General features: G+C 39.8%; 1 protein-coding gene and 1 long non-coding RNA gene across 4 annotated transcripts in view; one reads left to right on the plus strand and one right to left on the minus strand.

Annotated features, from left to right (window-relative positions):
- The window catches only part of LOC147148972 (uncharacterized), a 102,160-nt gene that overhangs the window by 60,112 nt on the left and 21,563 nt on the right, over positions 1–20,485 (plus strand). Inside the window, exons 2-4 of one of the 3 annotated variants that reach the window (XR_015086478.1) lie at positions 10,209–10,374; positions 11,949–12,077; positions 13,128–13,267. This is a non-coding gene — a long non-coding RNA (uncharacterized LOC147148972). Of the gene's footprint in view, positions 1–10,208; positions 10,375–11,948; positions 12,078–13,127; positions 13,268–18,342; positions 18,497–20,485 lie in introns of those variants that run through there. The other 2 variants (XR_015086477.1, XR_015086476.1) reach the window with 2 other exon arrangements.
- The window catches only part of sema3d (sema domain, immunoglobulin domain (Ig), short basic domain, secreted, (semaphorin) 3D), a 42,362-nt gene continuing 28,716 nt past the window's right edge, over positions 6,840–20,485 (minus strand). Inside the window, exons 12-18 of the mRNA XM_086028305.1 lie at positions 19,612–19,834; positions 18,747–18,835; positions 18,487–18,528; positions 16,118–16,275; positions 13,338–13,402; positions 13,105–13,244; positions 6,840–9,208 (exon numbers count right to left, since the gene is read on the minus strand). Coding sequence (XP_085884431.1) covers positions 8,789–9,208; positions 13,105–13,244; positions 13,338–13,402; positions 16,118–16,275; positions 18,487–18,528; positions 18,747–18,835; positions 19,612–19,834 — 1,137 coding nt within the window. The 3' untranslated portion in view covers positions 6,840–8,788. The remainder of the gene's footprint in view (positions 9,209–13,104; positions 13,245–13,337; positions 13,403–16,117; positions 16,276–18,486; positions 18,529–18,746; positions 18,836–19,611; positions 19,835–20,485) is intronic.

The raw sequence follows: 20,485 nt of genomic DNA on the forward strand, positions 1-20,485 counted from the left end.
CTTGGTTTCTCCTTCTTTGCAACCCCTTGAATAATGCAGTCATACATTCAAACCTTCAATATGGTTGAATTAATTCACAGTCATCAACCATCTGGTCAGGGATGATAACGCAAAATCATTAACAAACAATGAGGGCATTAAGATAATTCTTTTTACACAGAAGCCCAGGCGTGTTGACCTGTCAAATGTCAAATGGTTTGTTGAAAAAAAGAGTCACAAATGCCTCTGCAAAATATCCAATAGAAACGGTATGGAAAAGCGCTAGGGTCTTTTGATAGCGTTTTTTTTTTTTTTTTTAATCCTATTCAAATGTTCTGTATATAGCGTGTTGTCCATTTCTGATAAAATTGCACCTCAGACAACATCTTTGTTTAAAAAAATCAGCAGTCATTTCATATGGATACCAGACAAAGCAAGTGGAGCATTCCACTCTCGTTTTGTGCCCGGTCCCTAACAGCTTGAAGCTGGGCAAGATGGATCGGTGATATGACATAGTCAGTGTGTTTTTTTCACAAATCCAGCTGTGTCGACTCTACTTCCAGGCAATGTACCGCTTTGCAAAAGCACTGAATCATCCATCAATCGGACAATTGACTTAAAATTTACCGACACGCTATGTTCAGTGAGTTGCTTTCAGGCTGTGCTAAATATTTTTTTTCATTTCCAGCTGTTTCACAGAAAAAAAAGCCTTGACTATTTTTCATCAGATGCCTGGTATTCATTACGGGAAGAGGTGGCAAAAATATTTCCCATCAAAATCCCGTTCTCAGTCTTGTTTTTGTTGCTTTATAGTTTGCGGTGTCACCAAAGCAAATACAATATTAGCATCGCCGATCTTCATGACATGTTTCTTTTCACAAAAAGTGTGTCTTTTCTATTTTTGGTGTCAGAAAGCCAAGTTTTTTGTGGAATCAACCCATGTTTGCTAGGTGCTTATACTGTCAAAGAAAACAAAATGCAGTGGTTTTTAAAAGATCAATCAAAATGTTCTAAAACAGCTAGCAATATTGGGAACTAAGCTTTGAAAACATCTGGCGGGAAATGATTTAAGTAAAAAGTGAAGTACAGACTCTGAAATGTACTTGAGAACATATGTAATAAGTAAAACTGCATTTAAAAAAAAACAAAACATTTTTGGGGACCGTCAATTATATTCGAGAATACCTGTTTTGATTACTTGGGACAACAAAACATATGTATGTGTACACAAAATAGTTCCCCTGTTATACAGTAGTGCTACTGCTCATACTACGAAGACCAAAAAAATAACCTCATGTCACGTTAAGAGCTAGCTAGCATAGGCTTTTCATCAAAATGTGTTCTCATAGCGATGCTAATCTTGTGACATGAGTAAACAACAAAAAGGATCATGTAAAAAGTCATCACAGAAATAAATGACGGATAACTCGAAAAATTGCGGGCATTGGTGCTGCTTCGGAAAAAGTAGGTCTCATTCTCAACGCAGCGAGTATAAGCTGCCAGCTTTTACTTACTTTTTTTTTTTTTTTTTACAGTCCACTTCATGCTTCTTGGCATGCTGTGTTGTTGTTGTTGTCGTTGTAATATTCCTGTTTATTGCCTGTTCTCATATTAAACCTTGGACGGACTTTGTTTTGTGCAACATGTTTGGCTTGAGGCCTTGGCACTTCAATTAAATAGAAGCACATTGTGCGTTTCATGGCAAAAGAAAAAACGATTGTTTGCTAAACAGCCAGTTAGAGAACAATGCAGTGACAAACCTGAATAATAATGAAACAGAATGGTTCATGCGGTAGTTCTTTGGGTTAGCGCAGGCATGTGCTTAACACACTGAATGGGACAAATGTGCAGTGTTGCAGCTGTTATGGTGTCAAATATTCAGCGTGAGCTTTTTATCTCCTGACACTTGTCAAAATTATACTTTACATAAAGCCCCGCAGATACTGTACAATGATATACAATGCAATGATAGCGAGATGGCGTCACAGACTTCAGAACACCTGGCCACCATCAATTCATGTGGTTACGTCAAAGTCTAACTATTTTTTTTAGTTTTTTTGTTTGGATTTTACGATTTTTTTTCTTGGGTTGATTGCCAAATTGCCAACTACAGTCACTTCACAACATCCGGCCACCATCAGTTCACGTGGTTACCAAACAGTGAAAGAGTAACCTGTTGTGTTCGGCGGTGTTGTCTTTCAGTGTAGTGACGACACACAGCAGGATTTCCTGTGTTGGTGCGTCTAATCATCTCAATCACAAACCTGACAATAATAGCACAAATCAAAATCTTTCTGTCAAATGTGGCGATACAACGTTCCCTCCCCATGGACATCAACAGAAAAAGAGCGACATGAATTGTGCACACAAACACAACATACCTGACGACAACAGCATAATTCAAAATCCTCCCGTCAAATGTGGCGATACAACATGCTCCTACACAAATGATATGGCACAGCAATGCATCAAAATATTTAAAACTTGTAAATGAAAACAACAAAAGTTTCTCCAGCTGCTTACCTCCCCATGGACATCAACAGAAAAATGGGAGAGTCAAAAGCATGAGCTCAACTTAAAAGAGGCAGTGCCACATTAATTATGAAAGTTGGGCAACACGTAAAAATGTTTGTTCCACCCTTGGGTTATGAAGGATAATAAAAGAATACATAATAAAAGAACAAGTGAGGTATCAATTTACGGGTTTTGTGTAATTATAATGTAGTACAATAAGTGCGTCGATTTTTTTTTTTTTTCCTAGCCCTGTTACAAAAGTACATGCACAGTTTACTTTTTAAATTTATTTTTTATCCATGGGTATTTTGACAATTGTATTTTCTTTAAACTTAGGTCCAGAAAAGAATCATATTCAGAATCAGAACTCTTTATTAGTCCCAGAAGGGCAGTTCAGTTTTGGACCCCTGCATACTTGCAGATCAGTACCCATGGATCTCCCATTCACAAATTTCTTTCTTTATTTTTAACTCTTATTTATCATTCGTGACCATGAAAGCGTCGGAGACATGAGGAACGCATATTCACACGCTCATGCATAACAAACACTCTGTGGAATATGATCCAGACGCAGGCAACATTGTAATATGTGATGCATTAAGACTCCCACTGACTCGAGAATGTATTCAGTTTCATGTCAACACTTTTTGGAAAGGCTGCATGTTTTGCAAAACTCTATACAATGAGGTCCAATGCAGGACGTTGATCTATGACTGATAGGCAATCGTTTATCATGTTTGTTGTCAATGAATCATTTGAGAAGTTATAGTTTAGTTTCACAATTGAGTAATGAGACCCAAATATGCCATACATCAATATCCACTTGCGAGTGCTCTACTAAATTAATAGGCTTTTGCTGTTGTTACATTGTCGAAATCTGAAGTCATATTTTCTACAACTCTTGTATTGTAAAAGCAGTACTTTAGTAATGGATAAGGCACTTTTGTTGAAAATTGAAATGGGAGCGATTTAATGGTTTGTCAAGCATTCACTTTTAAAGTGAACCAGAACATCTTTGTCTTCTCTTTGTCAAAATGTCAAAAGAAAAATGAGAAGTTGACACTTTATAAACAGACGAAGTTGTAAAGTCTGAGGCTGACTCCAAGATCTTCTTAAAACCATCCATCAACAGAGATTCCAAGATTTAAAGAGTAGAATGTTAAGTAACTGCCTTCGCAGTTTGTCCAGCATACATTCATTCGTCTAATTAGAAACGTCTCTAATCTAAGGCAGACCAACACTTCTTTTGCACATATCATAACACGGTGTGGGATAATATATCAATGCATGTATCGGGTGAAATGCCAAGAATGCATACTTGTGTTTTGATAGAACTTTGATGCAGACAAAATGTATGTTTGTCAAACAAAAAAAAAAGTCCAAGGTCAGTGTATGGAAACAGCCCTAGATTTGTCTTGGGTCAAGTCAATTCACAATTATTGAACCCACTAAGACGATTCTAGAAGCCTGAGTATTGAATTACTTTTCCACCAAGGGTCACATACAGAACATTTTTCACTATTAGTTTATTAAACATCCCAATATCGGGATGGACAAAAAATTACATTTTGTCACTGTTGGAATCCTTGCGCCCCCAAAATTGGTTGTTAATTAACGAATGTTGCTCAATTGAGCCACAAAAAAATCCCCCTTTGTTTATTTATAGGGTTGGGGTTCGAGCTCTTTGTGCCTTCGAGTCACTTGTGTGACTAGGAGCCTCTCCCTCACACGCTACTTATATAGAGAGCTGCGCTGTGCCAGCGCTTCTTTCTTATTGGTGGCCCTCGGCGGGAAAATGGCCATCCAATCATTGTGCGCCGTGCACAGGAGCACTGATTGACTATTTTAGACGAGCCATTTTACTATTAAAAATGCTAAAATCCCATGTTTCTACCACTTTTAACCAACCGGCTACATTCAAAGTGGTGAAGCTCCCTGCCCATCGCTGTTATTTACTCTGCCTGTAAAGAATCCCGGCCATCTGCTGATAAATGCGTTTTTCTTGTCCCTCAGAGCTCAGGACACTGGAACACCAAAGGTTATATAATGGGATTTAAATTTGGTATTAAGGTAAACGTCCAGCAAAGGTCTGAATTTAGACGTCTATAAATAGACGTTCTTTAGCGATGTCTGAGGTTAGACGAGGCATATACATTTGGTATGAAATAAACGTCTGGCAAATGTCTAACTTTAGATGTCTATAAATAGAAGATTAGACGAGGCATATAGACGTAGTCATCTTTTAGGCGTCTATTAGATGGCTGAAAAAAACGTTCATTTTTAGAACAGTGGTAGACCGATTTTAGCCTAGACGTCTAAGGACCACTTGATGTATAATAGACTTCTTTTAGCCCGAAAAATGCTCAGAGGCTTTTATGCTCGTTGTTCCTATGTCACCCAAAGTCAAAAGCGATATAGCCCGCGGTCAGACCTTGCACATACCTAGTTTAGGATCTATATATTCTTTCTTTCACAAATGCCAAGAAGAGGGGTGGTTGCATATGTCGGTAAATCAGGAATAGGTGGTCATTTCTCATCGGAAAACAACTGGTTGGAGTCCATGCGTGCATACCTCTTGTCTATTGCTACCCTCAGGCTACCATCAATACTGGCCAGGCATGACAGCTACGACAGAATTCTGATCGCCTCCACCCAAGCCCAAAGATTCACAGTCACCACTCGACAAACACAACACGCACAGCTGTAAATACCCTCTAGTTGACATCTCAATTCCGCTCTCAATCGTGAAGTATGTTGTTGGGTGTGTAACCCTTAATAGTTGTTCTACATTATCTTCGGAGGCCGTGGTATAGCGCGTTACAATATAGGTTTGAGTTTATTTTTTCTTCTGGCGTCTTCCTTGCTAAAGACAAACGACACGGCGGGACAGTGTTTTGTTGCATCTTTATTTAGACATGAACAGCCGCGCTCTAATTCACCTCTCTCTTTTCTTCTTTGTTCAGGAAATGCGCCGTACCAAACCAAATAATATATGCACTCCCAAAATTAATATTAAAAAAATGAAAATGTCAATGCACGGGACGTAATCGATGATTGTTAACTATGAAAACTGCGGTTGATCGCGATTAAATATTTTGATTAATTTATATATTTTACGTCCTGCTATGATGAACATGACCACCCAAATTTGTTGGTTTTGAGACCCTTGAAATACAAACTTTTTTACCAGGATATGCAAGGGTTGGTTAAAACTAGTGAATTTAGTGTCACTTGTAATGTTGATATGTATATAAACTTGATATGTTCTGTTGAACTAAAAATAACATTCAACATTGCAACCACAAATGTAAACATTACTGTACCCAGAAAGGCTGGCACTGCATGGCAAATTGCTAGCGAGTCCATAAATTGTGTTTCCGCCTGCAGTATTTTTATATTACACAGAATTTAGTTTTTAACCATGCACACAATGATTAAAACAAGGTAAATATAACGTTCTGAGCCTGAAACGGTTTCATTGGATTTCATTTATTTCAACGGAAATCATTACCTCGGCTTGCAAACGTTTGGATTTGAGAACGGATCCCGAAACAAATTAAATGTGTAGCCTGAGGTTCCACTGTACTAGCTTGAAGCTAACCGAGGGGAATTCTGCTGTTTGCAATCTGCCTCCATCTCCGTGTGAATGTCCTGCAAACCCACTATGTGGTCTCCAGCCAGTCCAACGTGCTCATTCCCGCAATCACATCAAATTACTGCTTTTTATTCACACTTTCCCTTCCCGCTGCTTCTGTCTGAGCAGCAGCTCTCTTCAAGGAAACCACAAAATACTGCAATTACTGAGGAATGAGGACATTGTCTTCATAGAGTGGTTCAGTTTTTCGCTTGATATGTTTGTTGTTTGCGGGCCAGCCGATAAATAAACAATGACCACAGAGGTAATGTGTAAAATATTTATAACGAGACGCGAAGAATCACTGTGGAGGATCACAGTAATGTTCTTCATAAAGCCCAATTTTAAGACTACCTTTAGACACCAAAAATGTCTAGAGGGGTTAATCATCCAATTAATTGTCACTAGTAACTACACAATGTGACACTATTGAGGTTTGCGTTGCACAAAACATGCGAAGATGCTCATCAGTTTATTCTAGAAAGCATCAGTGTGATTACATGCTTTTACATACACAGCAACTTTTCTCTCATTTTTTTTTATGAGCAAACAAGAGAGCAGCTGGTTCTGAATCATCCCGGAGACGTACATCGTCCGGGGACCTGCATTGCTATATCGGGACACCTGGATAAAGGCCAATCCACCAATCCTCAAGCTGCCGTGGTCTAGAAACTGCACACCTCTTACATTTATTTACAAACGACAAGGGACGTTCAGGTTTTAGGCACGCGAGGCATATTTATTTAAATAGCTTCATCAAAAACAAAAGATCTGACGGTACAAAAATATAGTATTGGCTGCCCTTGACATCACAGCCTACAAGTTTATCATAAAAGCACTTATTAGACTACACTGGACAGGTGCACAGGTGCATCTCAATGAATTTGAATATTGTGGAAGCATAATTTATTCATAATTCTAACAGTTCAATTCAAAAAGTGGAACTCTAAATAGTGTAACTATTTATACTGTAAATTCGCAATATATGTTTCATGAAAATTATTATTTTCTGTGATGGTTATAGCTGACAACTAAACAACGAAAAGCCCAAATTAACCATTTTAAAAAACTAACGTTACGTTTCATAGAAATTAGGCCTTGTGAAAAGTATGTGTAATTAATCTGCATGAATTTCACTTTTTGAATGAACTACTGAAATAAATGAACTTATCTACATGATTCTAATTTACAGTGAACCCCCATATTCGTGGCTCTCCATTGGCAAAATTCACCTATTTACACATTTTAGTGGGGGGGACCTGGCCGCTGTTATTTCTTGAAGTGCCTATTTACCAGTGTTGTGCTAAGCCATGCCTCTTATAATAAATATCGCACCTAAATTGAACTGAAGGTAGGAGCTTCATTTTATCAGGCTGTTGCTTTGTATAATAGAAAACAGTGCTTTACCATCTTCTAGCATCTGCAGGCAATTACACACCCTTTTGTGTGAGTTTTAATGACTCGATGACTGTTTCTATTCGCTGCAGAGTGGAGATGGAGGTATTGAGATGCGCCTGTCTACCCTGTACAAGTTATTACAATTATTTACAGTCATTCAACATGAATGCATTATCTCCAAGAGGAAAACGTTTTCTCACAATAACTAATTTGACAGTAGTTTGTCTCTCAATGAATGGGCGTAACAATCGATGAATAAGTCGTCGGCTGTGTTGTCACCTGTGATGCAAAATTGACTCGCACTACTCTACTGCGACCAGCAGAGGCATGGTGGTTCAGTTTGAACAAGCTGACGTCAGCTATTTTAGTGTGTTAATGTTCGATTGTTAAAACAATTGCTGATAAAGAAATATAGGTAGAGAACTTGCAAACAACACACTATAATTAGTATTTTCTGGCACTTCAATTTGATAAAGGGGGGCCTCGGTTTCTTAGGATCGCTTAAGAGTTTGCGGTCATTTACAATCATTCTGTTTTTAACTGGATTGTTTTTCATACAAATATTATAGTCAATTCCACTACTTTTTTACCCCATTCAAAGGATGCAGCAAAATGTCACGCCATTTTCTACAAAGTTGTCTCGCTTCTGAATGATAACTGTTGGGTTGTGCTGCCACTGTTGTAACCTCAGGACCCCCATTACTGGCTCGCAGGCTTGTCTACCAAATGGTGCTATTTTGCATATTTTGTTTTGTTGCCCTGCTACTGAAATGATAACTGTTCCAAGCCCTGAGGGTCAAACAATTGTGACTAATTGCGAAGGTCGAAAAACGCGCGTTCATGTCAGAGTTCGTCAGGGTTTCTTCAAGTCACAAATGTTCACCAAATGGTCACTAATTGTTCGGCAGATGTTCGCCTGTACTCTTTTGAACATGTTGGCATGACGTTCTCTGAACATTTGCGTTATTGAACGAACCCTGACGTGAACGCAACATTCGCTTCTTTTGAAAACTCTCGCAATTGCTCACCGCTCAGTGGGATAGGGGCTACCAATTCCTGGATTCTCAACATTTGTAAAAGTTACATTTAATTGCTTAATCAATCGGTCTGCACTAGTTTTGGAACATTTTACACCACAGCCTTAAAAATAGAGTACAAAAAACTGCCTGCTAAATATGCAGTCAACTGTGAACGTTTCCATTTTTTGCCTGTAGACTGATCCGTCCTATCATTTCTACTGCCATCTCCATCATTCATTGTCCACTACCGTTTGTCAGTCTGTCTTTCCTTCTCTCTGTGGTGCCTCCTGTTCCGACTCTTCTTCATTTCCTGCATGTGCTTCCACTTGCCGACTCCCAAGCCTCGGCCGCGGGCCTTCGACGGCCTCTTCTCGAGCCAGAGAGAGTCGCAGTACTCTTCCAGGGAGCCCACGGGGGAGCTCATGAGCCTCAGGTAGTCTTTGTAACGGTGGCCGTGCCGTAACTCCATCATTGGGTCCTCGCCGGCTTTGGGCTTGCGGTCCAGTTGGCCGTGTGGGACCAGCTGCAGCGTGAGCCGGCGGAGCGTGTGTGCGAAGTGAGTGTGCTCCTGAGCTTCGCACTCGTACACGCCAACGTCTGTTGTGTGCAGGGAGCGAATCAGGAGGCCTCGGTCTGTTTGTATGACGCGGTCATCCAGCCTGACCTATGAGAAAAAGAGGACGGAATTTTTAAGCTTAGCGATCAATTGGTATGGAAATTTTGAGATGATTGTCATTTTAAGCCATTATTAACATTATGCATTGTTGAATTCTGTGATGTTTTGCATACGACTAGAGGGAGTGGTACCTGGGCTCCCATTCTTACCACACATTGTGAATCACTGATGAATAAGTCATGGTATACATTACCTTGAATAACTGGAGTATCTAAAGTATCAATATTTCTATTTGAGAATTGATTTTTGAGCATAAAGATCTGGTATTGGAGGTATTGATATTATTTTTCTTTTTACAGTTGAAAATGGTTTATGGTTTTAATAACAGTTTCATACCTCAGAGTAACTTTTCCAGCCTACACGTGCTGAAAACATTTTGTATCACAGCATCTTAATTAAACTTAACCGAAGGATGCTGTGTAGAAGTGCACAGTTGCGGTAATATCACACGTCACTGATTTTTTTTTTTATGTATAATGGGATCCATGAGTTTCTTTTTTTTTTTTTTTTCCTCACTCATTTTTTTCCAGCATGTCAACTAGCCCCTAGAGGCATCTGCATAACAAGTTGAGAGTATGTTCCATATATTGCTGTCTGGTGATAAACATTTATGTCATATTTGGATGTTTTTCAAGAGCAATAAAGCTGTTTTATAGTAAGGTATTGCATAAAAATGCTGCTCAGACGACCGTTTCATTTTGGCGCATGGCAAATCTAGTCTCGTAGCGTGTTTGTGATCACGATGCGTCTCATTGGGCGTTTGGGCATATGGCGCCCCCGCGCCCCCAATGATCCTGATAATTTGGTCACAGAAAGTAGACTGCGCTCAGCCTAAAAACGGGTGCATCTCCATTTTCGCACCGGGACATGTCTAGTTTAGCGTGCTGACGCGGCTCTTGGCTCATCTCGCAATTTTGTGACGATATAATGGATGGATGGATGGATATCGGCCATGTGTGTCATCTCCCACACCGTTTATCCTGTACAGGGTCGTGGGAAGGTGCTGGAGCTTATCCCAGCTGACTATGGGCGAAAGGTGGACAACACCCTGAACTGGTCGCCAGCCAGTAGCAGGGCGCACACAGACTGCCCGCACACAACTCAGGCTAGTGCAACACTACACCATCAGCTACCCTGGATGGTGAGATAGATAGGTAGGTAGGTAGGTAGGTATAGTCACCATATTGCTGGGGATCATCGTACAAGCAATTAAAAAGTCAAAGTTCTACAAATTTCTACAATGGCTTTGTTTTCATCTAAACATAAAAATATGACACCATTCGTGTTTCCCTTGTTGCTTATTGTAACGGGCCAACATTCCAGTCTACAGAGCCGTAACCGCAAACACGTCTGTTCCGCTCACGTTGTTTGTGGCGGGCTTTTTACGATGAATGAGACTTGATTGGCCAGTTGTAGTTCTGCCACAAGGCAGCAAGAAGCAAACAGTGACGAGGTAAGAAATTGTGCAGCATGTGGATGAGGAAGCAAAGTAGACACAGCATTAAAACCGGAGTTAGCATCAGTGAATGCCTGGGGTGTCCAAACTATTTCTTCCAAGGACGACATACAAGAAAGCTCGAAAGATGAAAGAGCTTCTTGAAATTATTCATTTTTAAGCAATCGCAATTGCATATCGTTTACTATGTATTACAATGTATAAATAATGTCACAATTTTCTGTTAAAGGTATAATATAAGACCCTTTTTTAAAATACAGACTTGCATGCCATGTCAAATGTTATTCGTATTATATGGCACGACTCGCACGAGCTGCTTAAAAAATACAGTCAGGCCACAGGCCGCCTGGTCAGAGTTTGGACACCCTTAATCTATAGATTTCTGCCAGTAAAGGGCGTCTTTGTTCTGGCACTGACATCATTAGAATTATAGTTGTTGATGACAAGTCGGCAAACTTGCAGTGACGCAAACAATAGTTTTTTATGGAAATTGAGAATCATTTGTCTTTGGCTGTATTTGCACTGCATAGTTCAAGTTGCAAATTAAAGTTTTTGCTCTAAAGTGGCACAATTTGGATGTGTGTCATAGCAGCGTAAATGAAAACCCAAAACAATTCCAAATGACTGACAAAACGGTGCCACCTCTCTATTCGTCGCCATGTCGTCAGTGTAAACAGTACGCATCAATTGGCTACAGAGGCCACTAAGGAGAAAGATTGAATTTATATTATTGTAATTTTTTTAAATCAATGTGACCCAAATAAACGATGTATCGACCAACTCGGGCCAGCCCTTGTTGACACACTGCAAATTGGTTCATTTGGTCCATCAGTGTAAACAATGCTTCCTTTTTTGTTACTTAGCTTAGTTACTTCGTTTTTCAGAAACACGTGTAGAGTGTGTTTTGTCACTGATGTGCATGGTGGTGGCTTTTTTTGCCATTATCACACATCTGTTTGTTTGTTTGTTCTAAATACTCTTTGGCCTGTTAGACAAATGAGATATTTGTTTTTGGCCTGCTCAAAAACAAACAAATCAAATCAAAGCCATATGGGATATGCCACTTGAAATGTACATCAAATGGGCAAAGTAAGAAAAAGGGAATATAAGCATTTAATCAGAATTGGCCTTCTAGTGTAATTTCAGCTTTGTTTACGCGGTTCAAATTTAATGACAATCAGACAAAACCTCTCGGAAGAATTTGTTGTTGAAGGGGAAATGGCTTCCTAACATGGCTACTTCAAACCAAAATGGCTTCCTGTGTCTCTTCAGGCATGGTTTCAATCAATGCAACAACAACCGTCATCCATGACATTGCTTGGGGAGGATCATCCCATGCATCCGGTTCTGGCCCATCATCACTTTTTGTCTTGAGCACAATAGGTCACAAATCATCACAAGGTCGGTCAGTTGGTTACACACACGAACACTGAAAACACCCCATTGTGTCCAGGCTGGTGGCAAACACATGTCCGACTGTGGGGATCGCTCTGTTACGATTTCTGCTGTGTCTGGGGATAATAAAGGAACATGCACACATGCCGGCCTGCAATGCGCAAACACTACTTTCTGCTGTGGGAAGAAACATGCCGGTAAAAGAAAACGAATGAGGGAAGGGGGGGCAGTGTTAGTGGTCTCTGCACCTGTGTGTTTACTTTCACCCCTGTGAGCTTGAAGGACTTGGGGATAGCGGTGGCTTGATTTACAAGTTTAATATGTTCCATAAGCATGCTCGTAACTCAAATGAAATGAATGAACCCCATATAAATCAGTGCATAATTGACACCCATTAAAATGCACCAAATGTAACCAATTTAAACAGTCTTTGCCAATATGAACATATAATATAAGCCTGAACAAGAGTTTTTATCTTCACTTTTTTTTTAGCATAAAATTTTCACTCTTACCCTGAACACACTCCGCTTTACACACACTCGCTCGCAAATCGATGGATGACTGCTTAGTTTGATACTGAGAAGATAATGGCCATTGAATGAGAAATCCATTTGTATGACTAACTTCCTATCATGGTGTGATAAACTGCAGATGTTCTTCTGTCCTTGTGGCTCAACACTTTCAAAGCCCAAGACACTTGTGAAAATCAATGACAACTCAATTTAAGGAACTCGCGGGCTCCTTTTTATGACTTTTTATGACGCCGCAGCCTACTGGGAGTTGTCCGTTCATCTGTTTTTGAAGTGATTGGTGTCCTGCGTGTAAGTCTCCTTTAATCTTCCCAGTAGGATGTGCTCTAATGTGATTTGTGTTGACATTCAGGACTCTGACCTCCAATAAGTCAAGACTGCAACTAAAATGAGATTTAATAGATTTTTTCATGCTTCGATGCGTTCATCAAATCTATGAAGTTCTGCGCTCTGATTGAAGACCTCAGGGAAAGACCGGTAAAAAGTTTGAATTTTCGACTGACCTGCTCCCTGTGTTCCAATCCAGTCCTGCGAACAAACCAGTGGATCTGGGCCTGCTGAGATTTGGGGATGCACTCGAGGAACGTCGAGTTGCTCTGCACACCAAAGAGAACTCGCTCCTCCACCCGCCCCACGCCAAGACCTGAAAGAAAACGCAATCCGAAGGTATGTTGTATTCTCAACTCCACAAAAGCACATTAAAATGAGGACATCCCAATTAGAATACTCTACGTACTGTCCTCTGTATCCCAACACTGGCTGGCGGGGTCTCCATGCTTGATGTCCTGTCTCCTGGCTCTCCTAGGAAAAAAGTATATATTTTTCTTTAAAAAAATAAATAAATAAATTACTCCGGTGGAGCCTTTGAGTAAGGAGGATAAAATTGTGGATGCGGTAACCAAGGTTGGTGGTGCAATTTCAGCCATTTATTGAACAGGTCAAGTAGCCAAACACAAAAATATGAAATGAATACACTCGCAAGGAGCATGGCGCACATGTTCGTTCAATGACTTAAGTGAAGTGTGAAAAAAAAAAAAAAGGGGCAACTACAGTTATTGAATTATTTTCAGTCATTTGTTGAACAGGATAAGCAGACAAATAAAAATACTCATAGGGAGCATGAAGCAGATGTGGAAATATAGGCAACTGGAGCTGGAATCAAAGCTACTGCTCTGACTTGCTTTTGGCTTAATTGCACTTAAAAAAAAACCGAAAAAACGTAACATTATCTATCTTATGTTTTCATTGCTATATTTACATCCTCCCATCCATCCATTATCCAAACTGCTTATCCTCACAAGGGTCGCCGGCGTGCTGGAGCCTATCCCAGCTGTCTTCGGGCAATTGGTTGCCAGCCAATCGTAGGATACACAGAGACAAACAAACATTCACAGTCACAATCACACCGAGGGACAATGTAGATTGTTCAATCACCTATCATGCATATTTTTGGAATATGGGAGGCAACCAGAGTACCCGGAGAAAACCCACACAGGCACGGGAAGAACATGCAAACTCCACACAGGAAGGCTGGGGCCGGATTCGAACCCATGACCTCTGAACTGTGAGGCGGACGTGTTAACCGGTCGACCATGATGCAGCCGGTTACATTTACAATTAATCCCTATTTTTCCTTATCGTAAACGTTCTGGTTTTTTTGTTTCGGGGTCTGGAATGGATTAATGGCGTTTCAATTCACTTCAATGGGAAAAAATGGCATGACAAACAGTTCAAGTAACTTGAGTTAGAAGCTTGGTCTCGGAATGAATTTAGGTCGTAAATCAAGGTACCACTAAGCCTGAGAAATAATTGGCGATGACTGTGAATGAGCGCCAACGTTTTACTGAATGTCTCTCAGTGCTCAAGTTAACCGTAGCAAGTTTTCACAGCGGCTTCATCAGCTTGCTTTACCCTCACCTCTTCCTCCTCCCCCTCATTCTGCTTCTCTTCCTCCCCCTCCTCCTCCTCTTTTGCCCTTTGTCACCATACATCTGCAGACTACACACTCGCTGATGCTGCGAGGTTCAACTTTCAAAGAGCCTTGTGTTTTCCACAAAAGAAAAAAAAAAAAAAAAACATAACAGCATCACCGCCGGCAAAGTCACTCTGGCCTGCAAGTTGAACTTTAAGGTGATAATTCTTTACAGCCCACAATTTGTTCTGGAAAAGACTTGTTATGGAAAAAGGCAATACCCTCATGAAAAGCAAATAGTGAAAATCTGACGCCTACACAAATTTGTAATTGCCAAAAGAGGCCACTAGGTGGCGGCGGGACACTTTTCACACTTTTAGACGAAACTTGTGACCTGCCTACAACCCCTGGCAAAGTGTCCCAAATGTCAACGAAAACGTGTGCATTTATTGAAGCCGCCATCTCCTTAGTGCCTTTGTCCGACATGCAGCCCCAAGTCATCAATGACTGTAGAAATTTGCATTTTTTTTTCAAGGAAATCGTCTTCATAAATCTCATTGGAACGACACCAAAGATTCGCAAATCATCATTGAATATGACTTTCATTGAGTCATCCATAGTCCACAATTGCTTTTCCTTAGCCCATTGTAAGCTTGTTTTTGTCTGTTTAGCTGATAATGATACTTTCTTTTAGCTTTTCTGTTTGTAAAGCCCATTTCCTTCAGGCGGTTTCTTACAGTTCGGTCACAGAATTTGACTCCAGTTTCCTCCCATTTGTCCAATTGTTTTGCTGTGCGTTTTCTGTTGTTATGACATATTGGACGCTTATGCACATTGGACGTCCATTATGCACTCCTTGAACAACCTTGCCATGTTGTTTGTACCTGGTCTAGATTTTAGACACAGCTCACTGTGGACAACCAACATCTTTTGCAAAATTGCATAATTAAGCTTCTTTAAGAAGTTTGATACAAGTAACCTCCTTTGTTTCAATTGACATATCTCATGTTGGAGCCTTGATTCATGTCAGTCCACTTGGTGCAACAGCTCTCCAAGGTGTGATCAGTTCTGATTCACTGCAAACCAGCAAAACGATCTAATCCGATGCAGGTGTTAGTTTTGTGAATGGAAATTTACAGGGTGAATCCATTTGTTGTTGTTTTTTTTTGTTTTGTTTTTTTCCTTAGAATTGAGTGTCTCCATAATTTTCCCCCTCTGCTTGGTCTAAAGATTTCATTTCACTGACTATAACATTTTTTTAAATTTCTTTTAGTGTTTCTTAAGGCCAGATAGTTGTGTGTCATGTCTGATCTGCTTTTTCTTCTTCTACACATTTAAACAACTGAATAAACACCCTCTCAGACTGATAATCCCATAATTTTTTGCCAGGGGTTGTAAATGAAGCTCCTTCCCCTTTGTTCAACAGAGATACTTGGCAATGAGATGTCACCAAATAGCCTGATCACAAAAACCACAAAAGATGACTTTTTCAGCCAATAACGGAGGATAGGATAAGAAATTCACAAATGCCAAACTGTGAATAAGCGCCCTACCGTTGACTGGTGACCAGTGCGATAGTGAGGACAAATATATCGAGTCGTCACCTCTTGGATGCAGGGACGTATCTGGAGCACATGTGTCCATCCCAGGCACAGTGGGGGTCTCGGGCCAGGCAGCACTCGGCGCAGGCTTGACCGTACAGGCGACATCTGCTGAGCGAGAGCTGGGCCAGACCCTCGCTTGAGCCAACGTACAGCTGTTGCTACACAAACACAACACACACATTTCACACCTTCACATTTACATTACGGCGGCGTGAAAATTCAACACAGAGGATCCAGCATTCAAATCGGAACAATTCAGGAATTCAGACTAGTACAGTTCAGAATAATAATGATTGTAAACATTAGGCACCGAGGTACTTCCGGATGACAGAAAATGACTAACAGATTCGTAATGGAACCATGACAAAAACAATTTCCGTAGCCACTTCCAAAGGGAATGACCGGGAACCAAAACTCCATCATCAGGATTGTGGAAGACATTCTCTCACAGGTATACAGAAAATATTTGGTTGAGCTGTATGAATTTAATATCTTATTGGCATTTCACACAGTCAAACTACAGCAGGAGAGAAGAGGGGTAAAGCCCGTTGAACAGTGCGTGATGTGGCCGACTCACTCCCACAAGTTGAGCACAGTACAAACGAACTGCAATGGAAAACTGTCACCATGTATCAGGTTTGGAGGCTCTACATTTACACTGTAAAAAAAAATGGAGGAACTCAAAATTCCAAGGCGTTTGAAGTCGGGCAATTCAACATATAACATTTGAAGTTAGTTTGAAAATTGGCTTATTCGCATTTTCTACCAAGAAATGAGTTTACAAAACTATTTGCTCCTTGTATTGTGCCCCGATTTAAAGATATAAATTAAAACAACTCAGCACGTTGTTTTGAAGCAAACAACTTTCTTTCTTTGTTTTGCTAACTATCAACGTCTCCATAAATGTCATTAAAAAAATGCAAGTTGCGTTTTTACAGTGTGGTGTGATTGTGAAGGAAGAAGCGGGCTGCCAAAAGAAATCAGCAAAAATAAAGAAAACGGTGTGGATATTTTGATAATTTGCCACCCAGAAGTACAAAGTACTGTGTTTATATTTCAGAGATTTAACTGAACACTGTAATGTTATTGTATTGTTTAGTATCTGATCAAACTTGTCCAAAGGTAAGGAGATTCCCCAACAAAAATGTCAAACCCACAAAACCTCTACCCGGCAGGTCAAAATGCAGTGAGAGATTAATGGCGGCTTTGATTAGGGTTGAAGTGTCTCGTGACACCCCTGACCTTTGAGATAATGAGGCGTGAGGCAGACGCGAGAGCTCGAAACTCACGGGGAGGGACGGGAGGAAGTCGAACAAGCATGATGACGAGCTGGGCTTTTACAGTCAGAGATTCAACAGGACCCAGTGGTCCAGGGGGGTGGGGGGCTGGGCATGAAAAAACAAATAAAAGCGACTTGTACTGCACCCGCTAAGCAACCGCTGATGAAAAATGGCAACGTCTCAAGTATGTTGACAAGAAACATGAACCGAAACAGCCTTTGACCCTCAGCTACCTATTAGGTGCTAGTGTAGGTTTTTAACTGAAAACGTACTGCAACTGTCACTTGATTTTTTGTTTTACATCAGTTATACTTGCAAGGATCACAGCTCAGTCGTATTTAACTTTGAAGTCTCAGTTGCTGTTAATCTTGAAGTATTTGTTTTAAACTTTGATTTAGGTCCATTTTGTGTATGTGAGGTCTATTTAATTCAATCCTTATCTTAAGGACATTTATTTTTCTTATTATTCTTAAGTGGCATATTAATTTTAGTTATCAGAGCCAAATAAATTCCAACGTTTTACCACGCTTGTGTAAACACAAGAAACCGTAAATAATTTTTTAACATCTTAATTGATTTTGAAATTGCTCCACACATGACTAGAAAAATAAATTACGCCACACGATTTGACTTCAAACTAAAGCACCCTTTTCTTTAATCCAATTTCTATTACAATAGTCCCCCCCCCAACTCCCCCCCCACCCCCCCCCCTTAGCTGGTATAAAAAGCAAATCCCAGAAAATTCCAAATTCCAGCACGCTTTTTTTTCCCGGCATTACACCTCCCCTTCCACAGAAATAATAACAAAAACTATATAGAAATTTTGAAAAATAAATGGCGTCAAAACATGTAAGTAAAACCAATCCTTTACATATTTATGTTTTGAATCGGGGTGTCCAAACTTTTTTCCTTGTGCGTACCTCACTTGTTTTTTTTGTCTTAAAGACGTCACATTGTGAATTGAGAAGATTAGATGTGTTGTGAAGATGCCGTAGGAGTGACAATTGACAGAACCCTCCCCCATGAAACCCCACCTCCCACAATCACATTCTGGCCCCAATTACAGTAAGTAATTGAAGGAAGTCTAACCTGCTTGGAAGAAATCTCCAGATTGAGAATTGGAGTGGGAACCTGTAAACAAAATAATTATATAATCATAAACATTCATTTTTGGACCACGTTCTAAAGAAAATGATTTATTTATCTTTCTTAAAGTTTGCCACCGCACATCTGCACAACAGCTGTCTTGTAATGTCAAGTGGTTCACAGTCACTTTATTTTGTGTGTGTGTGCGTGTGTGTGTGTGTGTGTGTATATAAGAGTGTGCGTGTGTTTCTCTCGTGTCCAACCTGGAACACTTGAAGCTCTTCCAGCACCACTTCCTCTGTGGACCACTTGTCTCTGGTGATGCTCACCACCTTCAGAACTGTGCCAGCATCTGTGACAGACAGACAGACGACAGAAAGACAGACAGACAGAAGAACTTTCAAGTACTTGAAAGAATTTTGTCCAAAGGTCAGGCACTAACAAATTCAACCTCCTCTATGGGAGAGAAAATCAATTAAACCCTATAAAGCACTGTTGCCAAAGTTTTTGCACTAAAAATGAAATCTATTTGTTGGGAAAGATAGTTCAAGCTAGTTTTTGTTAATGAAGGAATGCAATGTCCGTAAAATCAATTGCAAATCTGTTTTAGTTATTGTGAAATAAATGTCAAGCCCTTTTTTAAAAAATCCAGAATGAAAGCACTACAATAATCTAATTTGAAATCAAGTACTTCCAAATTCTATCTAGTTATCGTGAAAGAAATGTGAAGCCATTTTCCTCTTTCTTTGTCTTTATCTTTCTCTATCCATGCATCTAACCAATTTAATATTTGTTGTGAAAGACACTCGAAGCAATAATCTCGTGAGTCTTCTAGAGGTACGTAAAGGAACACTGAATTAAATGTCCAAACTGCATTATTACAGTGGCTTGAAGTTTTTTTTAAGTCTAGTACAGTACAATTCAGTTGTTTGAATACAATATATTTGCGTGTAATGTTTTAAGATTGCATCTTTTTAGGCAGTACATGTTTGAGAATTATCCACTGTTGTATAAAATATATGCACAGACGCTCACTGTCTGCGCTGCACATTAAAACACTGATGATGCTCTCGAGATGATGCATTACCCCCTGGTGGCCAGTTTGGGTAACAGGCACCACACACTCACCCGTCCCCAAGAAGAGAACCTCATACTGGCCGTCCTCGGCTAAAACTCTGTCCACCACAATCTGGGTGAGGGTGTAGTCCACTCGGACGCGCGTGAACACGGGCCGGCCGCTCAGTGGGTAGACGGAGCGGAACATAAGCGGGTGGTAACGGATGAAGCTGACCACCTCGTCCGGGAAATCTTTGGTGGTCTTGATGCGAGGGTCGTACGTTTTACTGGGACACTAGAAAACAGTATACAGTAGAATACAATATTATACAATTGGACGCAGTACTTACGTACTGATGTACTTATGTATTTAAGTAGAAGGTTAAAAAAATATATATATTTAAAAAGACTGGGAAAAGTAGAGCTGGCAGGTTTCGTTCGACTTTGTCTCCCTCTTATGGCCCCTATGAAGCATGACAAGCTGAAAATGCCAGTTACATACTGTACAGTAATTTTTCCTTTTATCAATCTTTGAAAATAATAATATTCGCTGCAGAAACTACCATGTGGAGGGTAAAATGGGGGTGTAATAAAAATAACAAAAGCAGTTAAACAGTTTTCATGGCACTGCGCTGCAGTGTCATTGAGTAAAAGGCTGTTAAATAATTGTGTATTACTGTATAAGGTAAATTAAAAATAAAATGTAATTACTTTAATATAAATTAAATTATTAAATTATTAAAATACATATCGACTGCCATTATAGGAATAAAAAAAATGACACAATTAGAGTATTTTACATAAATTAACAAATGTCCTAATGTATTATTTTTAAAATCATGAAATTTATAATACAATATTCTACAAGATTAATTAAATTGATAAAAAAAATCTAATTAAAATGAATAAAATATTAATTACATATTTTATTTTAAATTGCATTAAA

Source organism: Filicampus tigris, chromosome 4 (assembly GCF_054856515.1).
Source record: "Filicampus tigris isolate MCC_2025a chromosome 4, RoL_Ftig_1.0, whole genome shotgun sequence".
Taxonomy (NCBI): domain Eukaryota; kingdom Metazoa; phylum Chordata; class Actinopteri; order Syngnathiformes; family Syngnathidae; genus Filicampus; species Filicampus tigris.